At 42.0% G+C, this 20232-nt stretch overlaps 1 protein-coding gene across 3 annotated transcripts; it reads right to left on the bottom strand.

Annotated features, from left to right (window-relative positions):
- Positions 1-834: 834 nt before the first annotated feature.
- TMEM123 (transmembrane protein 123) lies at positions 835-18661 on the bottom strand. 3 transcript variants are annotated; one of them, XM_074916540.1, is made up of 7 exons: positions 18533-18658; positions 13311-13407; positions 13049-13105; positions 10931-10990; positions 6269-6460; positions 4675-4828; positions 835-2554 (listed from the first exon to the last, which is right to left on the bottom strand). In XM_074916540.1, the coding sequence occupies exons 3-7, from the start codon at positions 13092-13094 to the stop codon at positions 2530-2532; spliced, it is 477 nt and encodes a 158-aa protein (XP_074772641.1). In that variant the 5' UTR covers positions 13095-13105; positions 13311-13407; positions 18533-18658; the 3' UTR covers positions 835-2529. The 3 variants fall into 3 exon arrangements, with proteins under 3 accessions (XP_074772641.1, XP_074772630.1, XP_074772649.1); XM_074916529.1 differs by lacking the exon at positions 13311-13407 and having other exon boundaries at positions 18533-18661; XM_074916548.1 differs by lacking the exons at positions 835-2554; positions 13311-13407 and adding an exon at positions 8054-8081 and having other exon boundaries at positions 4681-4828; positions 18533-18661.
- Between the last annotated feature and the right edge of the window lie 1571 nt (positions 18662-20232).

Genomic DNA, 20232 nt, shown 5'->3' with positions numbered 1-20232 from the left:
CACTGCAACAGGCTTCCTGGAGACATGATTGGTGCCTGGGGCTTGTCAGTGTTTAAGATACATTTGGACAATGCCCTTAAAACATGCTTTAACTTGGCCAGCCCTCAGTTGGTCAGGCAGTTTGACTAGCTGATCGTTGTAGGTCCCTTCCAACTATTCTATACTCTATTCCCATTGCATGGGATAGCACTAGACTTAAGTCCATGAGACAAAAGTCCTTTTTCTGTCTTTCGCTCCTACTTCAGCTTTATACATCATACTGGTCTAAAATACTCTTTCCTTACAGAAACTAAGTGCCAATCTTCAGTTAACATAATCAAGATTTTTGAATGCTAAATTACTCTTTCAGTTATTTAATAGAGTCAACCCCTCTACACATGTAGAGCACAGCTAAATTCAGGTCCACTGCTCTTTCCGATGCTGTAGAGCAACCTCCAGGACTGAGGCCTGAATGTGTACTTAGTGGTGGTATGATAGAAAAGTTGTCCTGTTCATCCCACTTTACACGTGTAACTTAATGTAAAGTTAAAGGTAAGATTTATCAATTGCACCTCACTTTGGATACTAGACAAACACCTGAAAGGAGGTTAAGTTTTTTATTTGTACTGACACCTCTGAAATCTTAGTCATGTAATTTTGCTTTATTGTAGTAAAGAGATAAAAAATACATTACAAATTATTGAGCTGGGCAGAAATGCACTAGGTCTGGTATTTAGCATGTAGAAGTATATATAGTGAACACTTCTTATTCAGTAGTTATGACTGGGGCAAGGGTTGACAGAATTATGAAACCATCTAATAAAATAAAAATCCCACTGAAATTGATACAGTAGCTCCAAAGATTTCATTTTATTTATTCATCTGTACAACAGAGATGAGACAATCCCAGTAACTGAGTTGCACTTGTCTTAATTTCTACAAACTAATGAAGCACAGTTCTATGGTAGAATTGTTTCCAAACTCTTCCAGTTAAAATCAAAAGTTTTCCACCAAACAATGCAATTAAAAAAAACTCACAAAAGTTACTTCAAATCACTTTCCCCTGTACCTCAATCTCAGTAAAAAATGAAACAGTCCTGCTACTCCCATTTCAGGTGCATGGCTGGTGCTATTGACTACTCATTAGCCATGGTTTGCTGGAGTCAGCTGTGCCTTGGACACGTGTAAAAAAGCATTCATACAGCCACTCAGGATGGGTAAAGTCCCACCACATCAACCCTCTTCACCAGGGAGAAACCTACAAGTGGAGCCTGAGCAGGACTGAACAATTATTCAGTGACATAAGCAGATGCAGGCCTGTGTTTCTTGATCCTTGCTCTAGTCTTCCTTACACCAGTGTAAATCAGGAGCTCATCTACTGAAGTCAGCAGGTTCACCGCAGTGTGATACAGAAGCAGCATCAGCCACCCTGCACAGGATCTCCAGTGTATTTGGGCCTTAATTGAAAGGCCTTCTGAAAGATGCCCTGTTGCCTTCAGTGGGCTTTGACCAGTCCTCTGTACACGTGTGCATCAGTACCAAGCTCTAAAAATAGTTGTAAAAATGCAGATTATATTCTTCTAAAACACTATCTTACAGAGATTCTTTGTGTAACTTGAAATGCTTATCAAACGCTGCAAAAACATTGCATACAGCTTCATAGTAATAAAACCAAGAGTGAAGTCATTGCTACATTCAACTTAAAAGCCAATTTTTAGAAGCAATTCTCATATCATATTTATAAGGATACTTTTTCCCATTTTTATTTTATCTGTAATTGCACATGCTTCATTAGGACATGCTAGAAAAAAGCAGCTATGGATTGCACAGCCTGTTTTCTTACAAGGACCCATTCAGAGAAAAGGGTTGTGGATGGCTATCTCCAGTCTGTCCGTGCTTCCTGCTGGTAGTCTCACTGTGTAGCCTGTTAAGGAAAGTCTCTGCAGGTGACTGAAGTTTAAAGTACTCATTATCACCTTCTATACAGTTAGCAAACCATGTCACTTTATAGCCTAATAAAAATTAACTGAATTGTTCAAAATTTCTAAACTAAAGTTCACATCAAACTTGAAAATAAATACAATTTAATACAAAATATTAGGAAAAAAACAATTTTACTTGCAAAAGCCTATGCTTGGTCTCAAAGGTATCCTACTTAACCTACTATATCCATTATGGAACACACTGGATTTACACAATATGTGAGAATTAATTGAACTCACAATTGCAATGATGAGATCCACCGTGCTAGTAATTTGTTGTTTTAGAGACTTGTGTGTGTACCTTAAAATGACTTAGTATGTGTGTTTCTTTAAATTTGGTTACAAATACTGGAAAAAGAAAATACTGTCTCTACAAAGGGCAGAGTTCCTCTTCTTACGAAAGCCAGTGTAAAAAATATCAGCATGTTCAAAGAGCTTCTCAACATTTTGCAGGATCACACCCAGGACAGGTTTAGAGACTGTGATCATTTTTATGAAGGGAACTCTTTCAGAAGTTACAACAGCTGTGATAGGATGGGTTTCCACCACTGTCTTCCCTGAAGTCTCTTTAAATGATGGCATCATGTTCATCACTGTAATAGAAACACAGTAATTAATGTTCTGCAGTACAAGCAACAGTCAACAAAGAATCAGCCATCCAGCTGCTGCTAAGAAGGTTATTTTGTGAACAGAGGCCACGTTGCTGGGAAGGGCTAAGGGCACATTCATCTGGGAGTTACAGTCCTCTCTGAGCCAAACCTGAAGTTAACAGAACAATTTCATTTTACCAACAGTCCTCCGGCTTCATTAGCCTTATTAACGTTTTGGCTTTCGTGTTTCACACAAGTAGATATTTTTAGATTAGCTGTTACTCCGGCATTTTTAGCCTATCTTAACTATATCCAATAGTAACAAACTAATCAAAGTCAGTTTACAAGCTCAGTGACAGGTTTCCTTCATTTTAAAAATACTGTTGATCTGAATTCTACAATACCCATTCAAACACTACTGTGGGTAAACATGGGCAGCAGGCACTGGTTGAATTTCATAACCAGCAAGCAGGAATCAAGATGGAGAGAAAACACAAGGCCTAAACACTAGCATCCCAACAAGTCTAATGACATCACCTCACTTAAAACAAGCTTCTTAACTGAGATGAATGAAACTGAACAGGAAGAAGAGCAAGCTGGTTTTAAGAATCCTGTGCTGGGTTTGTGTGGCAGGGTTTTGGTAACAGTGGAGGGGGCTACAGTGGTGGCACCTGTGAGAACCTTCTTGAAGGCTCCCCCAGCTCCAAGTCGGACCTGCCTCTGCACCAAGGCCAAGCCAGTTAGTGATGGTGGCTGCACCTCTGCGATAAGTATTTAAGAAGGAGAACCTGAGAGGGGGTTGAGGGGGACTTTGAGGAGGAGTTACGAGGATGCCTCTTCAAACACTGATGTCAGTGGAAGGAAGAAGTTGCCTTGAAGAAGTCGGTGGCAGAGAATCTGTTTAAATCAGTGTTTTTCAACTTGTCTACAGACTGAAGCCCACAGACAACTTCTAAAGGGTCTTGAAAAGATAACAGAAAAACAAGCTTACTCTCAATAGGCTTCTGTTTTCTGAACAGCACTTACACTCTGCAGGGAAAACAGCAGCAGTGTGCAGCTCAAAGAAGGTTGAAAATCACTGGTGTACATAAACAAGTGACTTTAGGTGGGATCCAGCCTATACCTTTCAATATCCATAGCACAGAGTTCTTTATCTAAGACTCTTAGCTGCCCTCATCGTAAGTGAATACAAAAATGCATGGATAGGCTGATTCATCTGACAGATTTACCCCACTACCAGGGTAATATGAATGATATGAAATGAGTAGTTCAGATGCCAATGCCTCTATTCAGCTAAAAGAATTCCACTTCTCATTTCATGGACTTGTGAAAAGTACTTAAAGCAGGTTCAGGGCATACAATTTTATGGACAGTTTTCTGAAGTTAAGGACAAGATAACACAAAAACCTAAATATTAGAAATCAACCAGTTGGCCTGCCTATCTTGCAAGCAGGGGCAAAAGTCTGAGTTCACATATTGACAATAATCAAATACCGTGCTTTCAAAAATGTGAATAATGGCCATATTGCCTTTGAATGTTTTCTGTGACAATAAATAAATTGATCAGTTCAACAGTGGTGGCTTAAGAATGTGGAATATAAGATGTTTGACTTTAAAACTGGCTGCTCAAACTAGACTTGGAGGTACATAAAAGGTGATACAAAAGAGAGATGGTAACAGAGTTCCAACAAAACATCATATAGGTAACAGAAAATAGAGCTACTACAAAAAAATTAATGGCAAGGGTAAAAAATATGTCAGAGTGATTCACTCTATTAGACAAATAGAGTCTAGGAGAATGTGTCAGGAAGAGCCAGAAGTCTTGCAAATTGCAGCAAACATTTCAAGGAAATGTAATCAAGGAAACGTTAGCTATTCATGGAAGAACTAAAAAACGAAGATGCTTTTATATAACAGACCAGAGAATAAACCCACACAGAAGAGAGGCATAATAATAATGAGGAATAGCTGAAGTGGTGAAAGAATATCACAGTTAAATCTCTTATTAATATAATGTACATTAAACAAATGTATGTATCAGAGTTTAATCTCCTTGTTTTGTTTGCCTTTGTTCCCCTCAAGAAAGCAGTAAACTGACAAGGGACAATCCCTTGGGACCTTACATGGTTCTGTACTGAATGCCTCTTCTAGCATGATAGGTTTTGCATCCGATGTAGAGAATGACAAGGACTCCAAGTGTCAGCACAATGCCACCTACAAAACTGCCCACATCAAATCTGGAGGTTTTGGCTATGACAGCCTCAGTTGTTGATGCAGCTGAAAAAAAGAAAACAAAACGCACTTTTTACTGAGCCTGCAAAATTCTGTTTTGAGGGACTCCTCAATATTCTGTCCTCCCCACTGACACATAAAGACCCAATTAGACAAAATGGATATATAGATCAGCTGGCAAGATACCAGCTAAGCACACTCAAAACAGAGAGCTCTGTTTTTAAGTGCCAGATTCTGGTGATGCAGGAGCAGCTGATCCAACTGCTTGCTGTCTCACTGACTGCTCCTTCTCCTCTCCACCTCCCTCTTTCCCCTGCCTTTTTTCAACCTGCTCTCTCCTCCTTCCACACATGCAGCTCCTGCCCTTCTCAGGCCAATTCTAGGGTTTTTCATACTGTCCATGAGCCAATTTAATTCACTAAGCTGGCCTGAAATGAACTCAAGCAGAAAAGGAAGTTGCTTTTAGTCAGATGAGCGTATTGAGTAAGCCTGCAGAGGGGTCCAACAACCACCAAGTCAGCATAGTTACGTGGTTGGAGTAAAATGCTTTTGGTGGCAATGAGCTGTTGGACTGCTTTACCTTGTCTCACGGAACTGTACCCTCACTCTCCAGGCGAGATCAGCTCTGCAGCCCAACACAAATATTGACATACATAACATGACCTCAGATAAGCTGTAGCAGTTTCCACATGAAAACTAGTTTTGTCTACTACAAACTCCCACCAAAAGACCCTGTCTGTGCCCATCTTTATTTGCACTTGCCACAGGGAGTCTTACGTGGCCAGCTAGAAGTTTTGCTGATGACAGCTTCACCTACCGATAACGCTTCACTGGTATGTGAGCAGCCCCAATCTGTAAGCATGAAGTGGTGCAAGCAAGCAGCTAACTGCAAGGAAATACTGAATTCTACGCTTACTGGTTTTGTATTAAAGGCTACTGTCAAGCTGTATTTGACAACTTCTACATAAAGTATGACTCATTCATAGCCACACTCTATCCTCCATTAGGGATAAAATTCATTACATTGCTACAGATGTCACTGACAGAACTCAGTCTTCTACCAAGCCAGGAGACATATTTTGAGCCACAGATCAGCTGTGAAAAAGGAAATATTAGAGATAAGTTCGAGTAAGCTGTAGAAGGGAGAGCTGAACAAATACCGAAGTTGTATTCAAAAGCCAGGCTTTCTCCTAACATTGCTCATCTCCTTGCTGGGTGCCTCCTGGTTCAGACCACTTGCATTTTATTTTTTTTCCCCTAAATATGTCATCTCTCTCAGGTTAAGTGAAGCCTTATTTAGGAAAGTGTAGTGTTCAGAGCAACACTATTGTAGCCAACTTACTAATAAAACTCCACCTTACTCTTGTTTTTCAGCATGCAAATGCCTTCTTTTTTATACTACTGTACAATTGTAGAATGGTTAATTTTACAACACACCTCAACATGTATACAAGCCTTCATGAACTTTTTGAAATGTGAACTCACCTGTTACAGAAGTGAAAGAAATCTTGGAAGTGGTCATCACTGTAATATTGAGTTGTGATGATGTGACTGATGGAGCTGTGGTGGATCTTGTTGTCTGGCTGGTTTTGGTCGTCTGAGTCATCAAGGTGACAGACATAGTGGCACTGGTGGGCTGACTGGTAGTGGTCAGATGAGTAGTACTGGTGGAAGTACCTGGGAAATTTTTGTTTGTGATATCACGCAGAAAAATACATAAAAATAATAAATGCTATCTTAATCAGTGAGTATACAGTTTATTGTGCCCAAACAGAATGACAAAGTGCCACTGCATGTATACTCAAGCTTGCATAGACTCTTCCCCTGTGCATTTCCTTTGGAGAGACCCAATTCCTGATTTCTGAAGCTCAAGGTCAGGAATGGTTTAAAGGAAAGGCTATAAAGAAAATCTGGATAATATCTGGTAACTTTTAGAAGGGTCAATGTTTTTTGGGTAATGCTATCCAATTCCATAGCATAGAATCACACCTAATTTACAGTATTTTAAAATATGATAAAATTCTGGATCAAGAGTACCTTTCCATTTGAAGTGCTCAACTTTTCAGATAACTTTTCTGATAAGCATGGATTTTTCATGAAACACCCTTTCCCCCCCCCCCCCCGCCAATTTTAGTAATAATTTAATCTTTAATTTGCTTTTGAATGAAACACTGGCTTTACTAAGGCTGCATGTATATTAAATTTACTAGAGAGAATTCTGTATGTATGTTAAACTTAAGGTACAAAAGGTTCTCCACACGTGGTAAAAGTTTGACCACAGTAAATCTGCTAGCTTGTATCATTTATTTAGTGGTGAGCTGTCTTGCCAAGGTTAAAACAAAGACTACAATGCTGTTTTGCAAGTTTAATTGACACCTAACACCTTTAACTTTTACTCTGCTTTTACCTAATGCTTCCCCTTCCCTCCTCAGAAAGCAGTAATGAACTGTTCAGAATAAAAATATCATGAAGCAAAATTCAAGAATAGATTGACATTTATAGCAAAATCCTTAGAACCTTAGTAAAAGGCAGAAGCTAGAATGATCTTAAGAATAATTACTTATTTTTCTAAGAAGGAACGAAAAAGAGACATGGGCCTGTTATGCAACTAACATTTCTCTAAGCAGACAATGAGGCAAATAGCTTTTATGTATGAAGGAATTTTAAGGAGAAAAAGCTCCCTTTGCAGCTGTTTATTTCTGTTATTATTTCCATAACCTCACACAAGCTGGGTTCATTTTAAACACCACAAAAGCTTTTCATTATGAACATTCAAATGTGTAATTATACCCACGTTTTCTTGAAATTCTCTAAAACTAAAACAACTGAAGAACAGGTAGTTTCATCTCAATTCCACAGAAAACTTGATACTGAATTTCTGCTTTTTTTTTTTTATACAGGATCTAAAATGCTTCTATAGAACAATCTTCCTGTAAGTGTGGTTTAAAATGTCATTAGCTACACAGAGAACAACATCTTTAAGCAGACTTAAGTATTGCTGCTTCCAGTACAGATGTGAACATCAAAAACTTAAGAAAGCCAAACAATACGACAATGTAAGCATTCAGAAAGGAACTGGCCTACACAACACTTTTCTGAGACATTTAACATTAAAACTACTGAAACAGCCCAGCACAGTCCCCATAGTAAATGTTATTTATTTTCCTCTTCTTTGATGTTCTAACTGTATTGTGCCATAACCCTAGGAAACACTTTGAAATGAGCATTCATTGAGATGGAACAGTTGGAGTACTATATTCATGTGCTTACCTTGTTACAATTAGGAAAGTCAGTTCCTCTATGAAGCATGTGTGAAATACATCAGATAAAATTCAGGGTACATTTTAATACTGACAGGTAAACTCCCCAAAGGCACAATGATCTATAAATATCAAATGGTTCCTCATTGTAGGAAATAAGCAAGGAAATGTCTACATGGAAACCATCTACAGTTACATGATATGAAACCACACCTGGTAACTGCATTCCTAATACAAAAGATACCAAAAGGCAAATCTGAATGCACGCGTCAACCAGTCGGTTTTCTCTAGTTTTTTGGTGTTTTGGTTTTTTTGTTTTTTTTTTTTTTGTTTTGTTTTGTTTTGTTTTTGAGTCATGATTTCTGAGTGTCAAACTGGCTTGTGTTTTCTGAGCAATATAATGGCTAATTGTTCCATGTGTAACATTATTAAATGATGTTACTCAAAGATGGTACTTATTCCATAGGCATTAAAAAATCTGAGCCAGCACAAAAAATATCCAAGGAGCTATCATGAAGAATGTCAACAAATTTGCACATTATTTTTTTCCCCCTCTCTTCCCTGCTAGCAATCCTTTTTTCTTTATCAAGATTGCAGCACTTGGTAATGTAACATTAGGAGTAAAATCTGGTTAATCTCCTACAGACTTATCTTTCATGATGTATTTAGCGTCAGTCATTTCAAAACATCAGTGGGAGGCTATCTGAGAATTTGGGAAACTGTAATGAACTGGGCACCAATCTCTTCTTCTGTGTCTTTGAAAAATCCTACCCATACTATTTTGCCAATGGAGTTAAGATTAATGAACATTTGCTAGCAGTATCTGTCCTTTTATCTTTTATTTCCCTAATTACTTTTCTCCGAAAAGACCAGCTAGGCTTCATTGAGCATCACACTAAACAAACCTATACTGCCTTGAGTTAATTTTTATTATTTCAAAAGAATGCATGCCAGTAACATACTTCAGGTTTATGATGCTTTATCTTTAAAAGAGGTAAGTATTTTACTTTGTATGTTACCTGTGTTTAAACATTAAACAGCTATGCTATATCCATCAATCAAACTCTCTATATAGTGTAAAGACAAGAATTCTTAGCAGCATGCACTACTCCCTTAGTGTTCTAACTCAACAGTAAACACAGTAACTCAAACTGCACAAGCACTGTGCTAACACAAAATAATTATTATTGAACGTGCTTTGTAAAATAAATACTCTCCTTGAGTATTATAAATGATTGAATGAAACAGACTTCTGCTTCTGTCATGAAAAGCTTCCAAAAAAAAGAAAAAAAAGGCAGAGACTTTAAGCAAAATTAAGTACATATACCCAGCAGTCTTTGTTCTGAAGAGGTCAAGACAGATAATCAAAATGGATGAACACTGTCTTAAAATCTATGAAGTTTCTAACAAAAAAAAAAAAAAAAGAAGAAAAAGAGAAGGATGTGAATCATAAAGCATGTGAAGCAAGGCGCAGCTGTCTTTTAAGTTTGTACTATGCCTAACAGCAAAGGGCTCAGGCCTCTTTTTGCTATTACTATTACTATCCAAACAGTAAAGCTGAGACCTCTGCAATAAGCCCATAGTCAGGGTTGAAGCACAGGGCAGGTTAAACACCTGTGCTTAACAATGGCTTTATACAGAGGAAGGCCCTAAGGCAGCAAGGGGATTACAAAAATCTCTCCACTTTCCCAATTAGACATGCTTAAACAGGTACACTGCCCGCAATGGAATGAGACACTGCACTTCGTTGCTGTCAAAAGGAAGGTCTTTGCAGAGATATTTTTTTTTCCTAGTGAGTATTTTATTCTTAAATGACTAACAAGCATCTTCAGAGTGTGGTAGCTTAGAGGTTATCTGAAGACTAGAGAGACATAAAGTGAGAGCTGTACTGGAAATGGAATGACATAACTGGGACCTTATGATCAGCATAAAACTCCACAAATACACAAAGTATCTTAGGGTAGGCACAGTATTTCTGCCCTGCTTTCACATGGTTTAGCACAAAGGGGACCCAGAGAAGATAATTTTTTAAATTTCCTTTTTAATAATCTCACATTAACACAGCCAGCAGTTGGAACTCTGCAAATATAAGTGGATGAACTGTTTGTCCCCCAGGTTAAATATCCGCTTTCAAACTTTACTAATTGATCTAATACAGTTATTTCTTCTTTCTATAAAGATGTGTTTTGTAAACACATTCATTATGTTGGAGCATCATGACTGCAACACTGCTCCCTTGGGAAATCATTCTTAACAGTTCTTCTGCCAAGTTGTGAAGGGAAGATGGTAGTGCTAGAACAATGCAAAAGTACCCATGACAGATTGTCCCAGATTTGCCACTCGTGTCCCACTTGAACTCCACTGTTTTGAGCTATGAGCTCTATAAGGACTATTTTCCATGGTATAAGGTACCATGAGTCTTACCTAAAAGGAAATGGAGTCTTACTCATGAAACTCAAGACCCCAGGACTTTGTTATACCCAAAGCTGTATACCCAAAGTGAAATTAAACAGCTATGTACTGTTTGCACAACAACCCACTCATCTTTACTCCATGAAAAATGGAAGATGTTTGCTTAGAAGCAAAGAATGAGCATTAAAAAGATCAACTTCTTTCAGTTCTTCCTTGCAGTTTCATTTTAGTTCCTGTTTTTCAATGGCACCACAGATGTCATTTCTTCTACCGAAGAAGCATGCTACCTAAACTTGAGAAACAGTATAGCTTCATGTCAGAGTTGTTTTACACGTTACCTCTCATCCCTAAAATGATAATGCCTCTCTCAAATACCCACTTTTGATTGATATTTCTTTAGAATTTGATATGATCTGGGGTAGCTTTGGAGCTAGCTTCTGGGTTCATAGTAATGAACAGAAGAACAGATACATACCTACTGCAGATGTTGCTGTAGATTGTGTGGGCAATGTGAGATTGGACAAACTGCTATTGTCTTCAGGGAAAAAACAAAACAAGAAAAGAAATATTATTAGTTTTCACTTTAATATACCACAATTAAAGTACCCACAACACAATACTCTCCTTGGGGTATCTGCGTTTCCAGGCTACAAGTAAGAATAGTGCAGTGAATATTCCATTGCAAAGCAGATGGTTATATCCTTCTGTAAAATGCTTTCAGATCTCAGTTACACAGTAGTGTCCAAATAGTCTGTGTGTGAAATCTCTACATCTCCTCTTTTTGCTCTCTTCAACTTCTATGTCATGCTGACTTTCTTGACCTACTTAAGCACTGTGGGATTTTTTTTTTTTACTAGTTTTTATTCCTCTATTTCAGTGCTTTCTCCTGTCCCTCAATCTTTTTTGCTGCATCTCTGTTACAAACTGGGCTCATGCGAGGAACATGCTGTAGTGGTGTCAAGTAGGGACAGACCAACACCCTGTGAAACATCTTGCTGTGGCCTTAAGCTCTCTCTACACAAAAATGGTCCTAAGAATGTATCTGTTTCCAAAGACTTAAAATATAAACCATGTTTAAGTCTTAATGGTTTCGTCCTTCCCTCCTTTCTTTCAATTCTACTCTTCCAGTTCTCTTTTTGTGCCTCTTCCTACTCATGTAACTTCTAGGTTCTCAGGCACCCTCCCGCTCTCACTTCTGTCCTCATTGCTGCATCCCTCTTCCATGTTTCTTACAGGTTAACGGTCTCTTCCTTCTGGCAAAGATCTATTAGGCTGTTTGGTAGCTCCCGTTCCTGGAAGCATCCCTGCCTATACTTCCCTCCCTTCACTCTACACTGTTGTCTACACCCATTCTGCGACTATTCTTTTCTCTGAAGTAACAGATCTTTTACAGCATCCTCCCACATTGCTATTGCTATGCACCTTGCAGCAGCTCTACTGCTTTTCAGCACGGCTGGAAAACAAAACGCATAACCTCAGAGATGATGAGAACAGCAACACAGCTACCAGAATCAAGAAGCAGGTCTGTTTCCTTTGAACGGATTGGCTGTTCTTACCACTGTGAAATTCCAGTGTCAACCAGCTCAGCTAGCACCATCACTGCATACTGTACACACAACCCCTATACTGACATACCTGGGATATTAAGTTGCAGATTTAATTGCCTTTGAGAAACAGTCTATGATTGTACTACTACAAACACATTCTTTCTTGGTTATGTTGACTTTTATACCAGTGTAAGCCACAGATATGCCTGGGGCTAAACCTTTCCCACACTGGCCCAATACTGTAACCAGAACACAGCTTTGGGTTTCCCCCAAGTTCTGAGTGCTTACTTCTGCAACCCTGGGAACATGCCTGGATGTAGACTGCATGCTCATACAGGTGAAAAACAAGACACGTACACTGCCTGGAATTTGGGTGTGAGTCAGTGATACAATCAACACAAGATAGAGTGAGTCAATGAGCAGAGTATTGGCTATACATCCCACCTGGCTAACAGCAAATGAGATGAGCAAAGTAGTACAGGGCAAAAATGACTCAAGGAATATGCATTTGCATGGCATGTGCTTAAAGGAGTACAGCTTAATAGAGTCAAAATGAGATTACACCATGAAATAAACGTGTACTTTATCAATGAACTCAAGCACAATGGACCTAGAATCCGCTCTGGCATTAAAAAAAATCAAATGAAAAAGTGCCTTGCCTTTTCTCAAGAGCACTGAATTCTAGCCTAGCAGACTTCTTGAGCTGGTGGTTCTCCTTTTAACTGTAAATTAATGTTGGCAGGTACTTCTAGTACCATACACAAATTTTTCCCATTTTACTTCTCCCCTTTCTGTTGCTCTGGGATACATAAGGATATGAGGATTGAGTTGTGTACTACTGTTCCTCTTATATACCTTTAGTTGTCCTGGAACAGATGCGACAATCAGGAGTACCTCCTTCCTGCCCTACAGCTGTTCGCAATTCAATTAAAATAAAGGGCAAACTATTACAGGACAGTTTAAGACATACAATAATACATATTGCTTTTCTCAATGCTACTGAGGAAGAGCAACAGAAATGTGAAGAGTATTAGATTGCAACTTACAGTATGGAGTCATAGTAAAGGGTGTAGTACTGCTGGAGTTGTTCATCTCTGCATTTCCTACATAAAAAACAAGAATAATATAGTTTTAGGTGCTTTACTACTAAGAAATAAAAAAAAAAAGTTAGTACAGCATCTGTCATTTGCTTTGGGCATATAAATGACTAAACTACCATGGACAGGAGTTAGGTATAATGATGATACAAAAGCATGGTACCACAACAGCCTGCTCTTCGTACATTAAAAATGACAACATGTGCACTACCCAACCATCAAATGAACTGGAACTCCTTCCCATCCTCAGTTTTATCTTCCCCATCATCACCATCCCAAGTTCTCTTCTTCCTTGAGATGAAAGGAGACTGAAAGAAGTAAGAGATAGAAAATCAGGCACCTTCCTTCAGTAATAACATACGACCTGTATCACCTACAGCAGAATGAAAACAACTTCTCGCATAAATCTTCTCGTATAAAGTCTGCAAGGTCTTTGCAAGGAGATGGGCACCTGGACAGCATGGTAAGACAATAAGCTCCACTACGAAGTTGCATTGCTTAGTTTGGGGACTAACAGCATGTTAATGCATCCACTGCACATTTGGCAGGTGGGAAGTGGGATAGAGAAGGATCACACCTCAGGTGAAATATCATCATACCCTAAAGACTAATTGAGGTCTGTTTACTCTGTCCACAGGCCTGGTCTACAAACAAATGGTTACGTTTAAAGATAAACCACACAATGAAAGTCTGGCATTCGCATGTAAGAGGATCAGTTGTGGATTCTGCCTTTGCCAAGCAGAGCTTAGTTTTGATCACTTATAACAATATTGTGCTAAAGGCAAACAAATAACCTGAACTGTCACAGAGATAGGGCATTTTCTTAGTAGTTACAAAACTTTAGTGAAGATCTCAGAAAGGTAAGGTTTGCAAACATAAATGGCAAACCACTCATTTTATCTTACCCTTTACAATACCAAGATTGAGGGCAGCACTGAAAGACACGTTAGCCTGTTTAGTTAGGGAACTTAAGGAGAACAAATAAAAACAGAAGAATGGGACACGGCTAAACTACGCCTTCCCAGGAAGGACTCAATCCCGTGTAAAGTGGTCTACATCAGGGCTAGTCCCCCCTCATTTAACAATGATCTGATTGAGGAAGTTAAGCCAACAGAAAACTGACATTAACTGCCTCCCCAACAGCGCACAATGTTTTTTGCTGCCTCAACCAGCAGTATGGGCTCTCTGTAGGATTAGGTGAGAGAGGGGCAGAAACCAGAGATGGAAGGGAAGACAGAACTGCGTTAGTCCTAGTTCAGATCAGCTTGGACTGCACACTTTGAAATACAAGTCACTTAACCAGCTTAAAGGAGACAACTTTTTTTTCCCTCCTCAAAAAAAAGCCCAAACATTGATAAGTTTCTTAATTTGGATCAGAAGCAGGTGCTCCAGAATAGAAATACATCTTGATATGGGGTACTACATAAGCATAGGCCACATCGGAACACATGGCAGTGAATGGGACAGGTGAGAAAATCTTAAAAATGACACTATTGCCAAACTGTTCTCTATCCTCAGACTGTGGTTTTGGATTTGAAGCTGTGTGTGTCACTGCAGCGACAGCAGGAGACCCCAACCAGGAAGGCAGGAAGGACTCCTGGGTTAAGGCAAAGGGAAAAGCAGCACACACTTTTACACAGTGATAGCTCTAACAACAGGAGACTCTAATTTAAGACCACAGACTGCATAGTGCAACAAGCCCAAAACGAAACAGCGAGGGTTTCTGGCCTTCTCCAGGAGCAGAAGTGCAAGGGTTAGAAGTCTGCACTGGCCCAGGTGTACATGTGCAGGCATGAGTACAGGAAGGAAGTGGGGAGAAAGCCAACAACCAGCTGCAGCGTGGCAGGTCCTGCACACGAGCAGAGGTAAAGCTCTTTGGGCCACAGGATTAGTTGCAATACTGGGCCTACAAATCTTGAGTTGAAAAACTGTGCTGATGCTTGTTCCCACCACGATCTGGGGAGGGGGGGTGGGGGGTGAGGAAGAAGGATCTCCATGTTCATTTTTCATGATGAAACAGAACTGAACCAAGGAAATACCAAACTGAAAACAATGCACCAAAGCACCACATACTGGAAAGGGACAGGGAAAAGGGATCAACATTTTTGTCAGACAATTTTGTTTTCCTCTGTTTAAGGTCAGGCACAGATGCAGCTAAAAACGTAACCGCTCGTGGCTGGTCAGGGCGTATCTGAAGGCAAGCGTGCTTCCTGTGAAACGCTCCGGCACAGCTTGGTACGCTGAGCGCTTCCAGGGCCTCTTGTGGTTTTGTTGCTCTAGTTCGTAAGAAGTCATGAGTTGGAGACAATCTGGATAAGCAAACTTTCAAAAGGGCAAAATCAGGCCCATGCTTTCAGCTTTATAGCTTAAATTCAGCTTCCAGAAGTGGCATTCAGATGCAGCTGATGATCCGTGCTTGTACTAAACACATAGGTAGATGCAGGGTAAGTGATAGGGATGGCTCCAGTACTTGTTGAAAACGAACAGGACAAGATTTTTAATGGATGTGATTTTGCCAGATGCTGCAAAAATCAACACCGTGGATAACACCCATGAACCTTTAACATTAGAAATCTGTACTCTCCAGCTCAGGCACGTACCAAATTACTATTCTCTGTAGATGTCAATTTGCCCATTCCCACATTCATATTTGAGATAAACACGTTTCTAAGGACTCACAGACTTTATGTCTAGTCTAACTAAACCTCATGCTGCAGAAAGATGTAGGTATATAAACTGATACTTGTACTAAGCACAATTTTACACATTCATTTTGGGGACACTTCAAAAGTCATGTAAGTTCCATCTGGGCATTTTTACTTCTCAGGTTTGATGCACAGCAGGTAAGTAGGAGAGTCTTATGTCCAAGCCATTCCACTGTTGTTGGTTTAAAAAGTACAGTGGCACTGAGAATGCACCTCTAAGCAATCCAAATGAGTAACAGTTGAGGTGCTGGAATGGTTAAAGCAGCAACAGGAATAGATAGTCTCCACCATCAGGGTACTCATTCTTCTCAGCTGAAATGGATGAAACTCAAATTCTGGAGATTAAAACAAAAACAACCCCCTGACCCCAAATCTGTTGTAACATCTACAAGGCAATTTTGATAAACCATAAGTGCAAATCCCTGCTATCTGGAAACTTTGTATTTCTTTCTCCTTTGACTCAACAAGGTCTTCTGGTACCTATTTTTGAAGTGTCATTCTTGACCTACCAAGAAGGTAAATCATCCTGACACAGAGGTCAGGCAGGATTATCTCAGCAAATTTTTGGACAGGTCCTCATGACTTAACATTGTGAAATTACCTCAGTCTTGCAAAGGAAAGCGTTACACCATTGCATAGACGCTTAAGGAAACAACACAGATTTAAGTAACTGATTTTCAGCCCTTGTCAATTTGAGACCAAAAAAACCTCATCATCTGCTGTCACCCAAGAATGTATGAGAAGGAGGCACACTGAAATCAAAATGACATGCCTGCTTTCAGGTCTGGAGGCTGCTGCTCACTTTCTGTACTGCGAGTAGTTTTGTATACAGGTAAACTCTCGGAAAATGTTGCTAGCTATCTTTTCTGAACAGAGCAGGAAGGAGGTGGGGACACCTTCCTGCCACAGCATGTGGATTCTCCTTACTTACTCAGATATCAGGAAGCCAGCTGGATATTATATAAGAGTGAGAAAGATTTTTCCTAACCCATAAGGTTTTGGTGATGTTTCTTCCACTGACTTGACTGACACACAGAAATAAACTTTCCAGCAGGGTAAAAGAACAGCATTATATTGCAATAAACAACCTGCCCAAAAATCTTGACTGTAGTGAGGATAAATCCATTGCCACTTTCACTTTTTGCAAATCACTGTATCTGACAGGTTTCACGTGTTCTCTGGTAGTGTCCATTAGTGAATCACAAACTTTTGCTGAAACCAACACAAATGTCAGGAGTAGCTTCTGGAAATTTCTGAGTAAGTGAGCAGAAAAAAAAAAAGACACTTCAATAGATACATTAAATTGCGCTTTAAAAGGGCAGAACTTCTCTCAACATATTGTAAATGGGAGTCTAGACAACAGATTGGCAGATAGAGGAAGGACATTTGACTGGCAAAAGTTAGATGAGATCATCCCTGCCCCAGGAGACAGCACTGACTGTGTACACTGAGTTAAACCAGCATATGCACTCAGAAGGCAGCATGATAAGAGAGAGAACAAGCCAATCTTATATCAAATGAAATGACAGTCTATCACTGTAAAATGGAAGCCCTAAGATCTTAGCAAAGCAATAATCAGCTTACTGGTAACCTCTTCAAAAAAAAATCTTGCTTTTTTTGCATTTATAAAGCTGTTCATGTTCCTCATTTTACTTTTTTGGCATATTTGTATTATAGCTTCACCAGATTAAACAACAGCATATTAACACTGTTGGATTGACTTATATTCCTCAACATTATCTGACAGGTTGATCTTGGTGCCTATCTTTTACCTTCTTTACTTGGAAAAATTGGGGGGGCATTGTGCGGGGCATTTCAGTCTTCTAAAAAGGCAACTCTGGCAGCTCAGACTTTTGTATCCCTCATTTTATTTGAGTTTGTATGTCGACAAACAACTCCTGAATCTGGACTTCTACCACCGGAGTTAAAAAGCACGAGAAAGAAAACAGGTCGCTGTGTATTTATTAGAATCGGCCATTAAGAAGAGGCATTGCCGCAAGCGCCCGACAGAAACGCAGCAAACACACCATCTCTGTCCTAAGAGCAAAGCCACGCCGAGCCACTCGCCAGTTACAGCACGCCTCTGGGACCGGCACCGGGCAGGGCAAGGAAAGCCTTTCCTTCCAGCCCAGCCCTGCCTGGGGCGCCGCGGGCTCCCGGCTCCTCCGGGACCCGCTCGTCCGGGCACCCTCCGCGGGCAGGTCCCCGCTCCGCGCCCGGGGGCGCCGGCATAGCCCCCGCCGCGCCGCCCGCCTCCGGCCCGCGGGCGAGCAGCGCCGGCTGCTGCTGCATCCCGCGGCTGGGGGCGAACATTCACCGCACGCCCCCAAAACCAAAACGCTCCCGGTTTGGTTTTTTGTTTGTTTGGGGTTTTTTGTTGTTGTTTGTTTGTTTTTTTTTTTTTAAATTATTGTTTCTACTTCAAAGCCACCCTGGACATTAAGCCCCGTCTCTGCTGCCAGTCCGCTCTGGAGAAACCGGCCGTGTGCGCGGCGCAACCTCAGCTCTCGTCCGAGACGGTGCAAAGCAGCTCCCGGCGGGCCGGCCAGGCCCCCCCCGCATCCGCACCCCCGGCCCCGCTCCCGGCCCCCAGCGACACGGCGAGGCCCGGGTCCGCCCGGCGGGGGCGTCGCAGCGGTCACCGTGCGGACCGGCTGCCGCCTCCGCGCCGGCGGAGAGGGGCGGCGCCGCCCCCCGCTGCGCCCGTTCCCCCGCAGCCGCTACTCACGGGAGCCGGGGGCGAGCAGCAGCAGCGCTGCCGCCTGCAGCGCGCAGGACGCGCCGGTGAGGAGCCGCATGGCGCCGCCGATCCGCCGGGACGGCGCACGCGAGGCCCAGCGCTGCCGGGCGGGGCGGGGCGGGGCGGGGCGGGGCGGGGGTGCGGCCTGCGCGTCAGGCGGGGCCGCTCGTGCCGCGCGCAGGCACGGGGCGGCCCCCTCGGCGCGGCCCGGCCCGGCTCAGCCCGCCCCGGCTGGGGAGCGCCCGCCGCCCCTCCCGCTCGCCCGCCCGCCCCGCTCTCCCGCCTGCCTGGCAGCGGGCCGGGCCGCGGAGCCTGGCGGTGCTGTCCGTGAGGAGAGACTGGCCAGCGCAGAGCGGTCCGCGCCGCGCAGCGTGCGGCCACACCGAGCACCCGCGGGAAGGGGGGCGGGCGCTGGGGGGGTCGCCAGCGGGCAGCGCTCGCCATGGCCCCTGTGAGCCGCTCCTTACTCTGAATGCCGTGTTGATATCCCCCAGCAGAGCCTACCCGGTGAGGAGTCACAGCCGGCGGAACAGGAGCCAGCAGTGTGCCCAGGTGGCCAAGAAGGCCAATGGCATCCTGGCTTGTGTCAGCAATAGCGTGGCCAGCAGGGACAGGGAAGGGATCTGACCCCTGTCCTCGGCACTGGTGAGGCCGCCGCTCGATTCCTGTGTTCAGTTTTGGGCCCCTCACGACAAAAAGGACATTGAATGACTCGAGCGTGTCCAGAGAAGGGCAACGGAGCTGGTGCAGGGTCTGGAGCACAGGTCGTACGAGGAGCGGCTGAGGGAACTGGGGGGGTTTAGTCTGGAGAAAAAAGAGGCTCAGGGGAGACCCTTCGGTCTCTACAGCTCTCTGTAAGGAGATTGTAGCGAGGTGGTCTCTTTTCCCAAGTAATGAGCAATACGACTAGAGGAAATGGCCTGAAGTTGTACCAGGGGAGGTTTAGTTTGGATATTAGGGAAAATTTCTTCACTGAAAGGGTTGTCCAACACTGGAACAGGCTGCACAGGGAAGTGGTTGAATAATCATCCCTGAGGCTTTTAAAAGATATGTAGATGTAGCACTTAAGGACATGGTTAAGTGGTGGACTTGGCTGTGCTAGGTTTATGGTTGGACTTGATGATCTTAATGGACTTTTCCAACCTAAACAATTCTGTGATTCTATGATTTATCCTCCGTGCTGATAACATTGATCTGAGGAGCACACGGCTGTCAGTATTCTCCATCTGCGGCTCACCATGCGCATCTCCGTGAGGGGACGCTGGAGGCGGTAACTGCCGTTCTGCTCACAGGCTGTTTAAATGGGGCTGAGTTTATGCTGTCAAGTCACTGGAGCTGATGCCGTGCAGATATTCTCAAATTTCCCTATGTACTTAGAAAATTGTGAAACCAACTAGAAAGGTGATAGGGAAAAGTGAAAGGTAACCAGGTTCAATTCTTTCAACTTTTTCTTGTGTACTCCTAACATAAAGTTGATGTTAGAAATTTATTTTTCAAAGGGAATTTATTATTCTTAAGAGTGAAAACAACTTGAAAATTATTTATCAAAGGAAACTCCATGCTTCTACAAATTCCATTCTGATAAGTTAGAGAAAAATACCTTTAATGTGGATAATTATAGGATCATCACCAAAGCTGTCGTAGAATATTAGCATGTTTATGTTCACTGCAGTGTGATGATGTTTCCA

The sequence above is a fragment of the Athene noctua genome, chromosome 1 (assembly GCF_965140245.1).
Source record: "Athene noctua chromosome 1, bAthNoc1.hap1.1, whole genome shotgun sequence".
NCBI classification, from domain to species: Eukaryota; Metazoa; Chordata; class Aves; order Strigiformes; family Strigidae; genus Athene; species Athene noctua.
This window is presented reverse-complemented; position numbering and strand designations above follow the sequence as displayed.

Bases quoted from the DNA above. Each gene is read 5' to 3' on its own strand.
- TMEM123 (XM_074916529.1), bottom strand. From the start codon at position 18,602: ATGCGGCTCCTCACCGGCGCGTCCTGCGCGCTGCAGGCGGCAGCGCTG. The intron at 6,461-10,930 runs GTATGTATCTGT...AAAATTTCCCAG, and splicing joins TACAGCAACATCTGCAGTAG to GTACTTCCACCAGTACTACT. The intron at 2,555-4,674 runs GTAAGGTCCCAA...TTTCTATTACAG, and splicing joins GGCATTCAGTACAGAACCAT to TGATGAACATGATGCCATCA.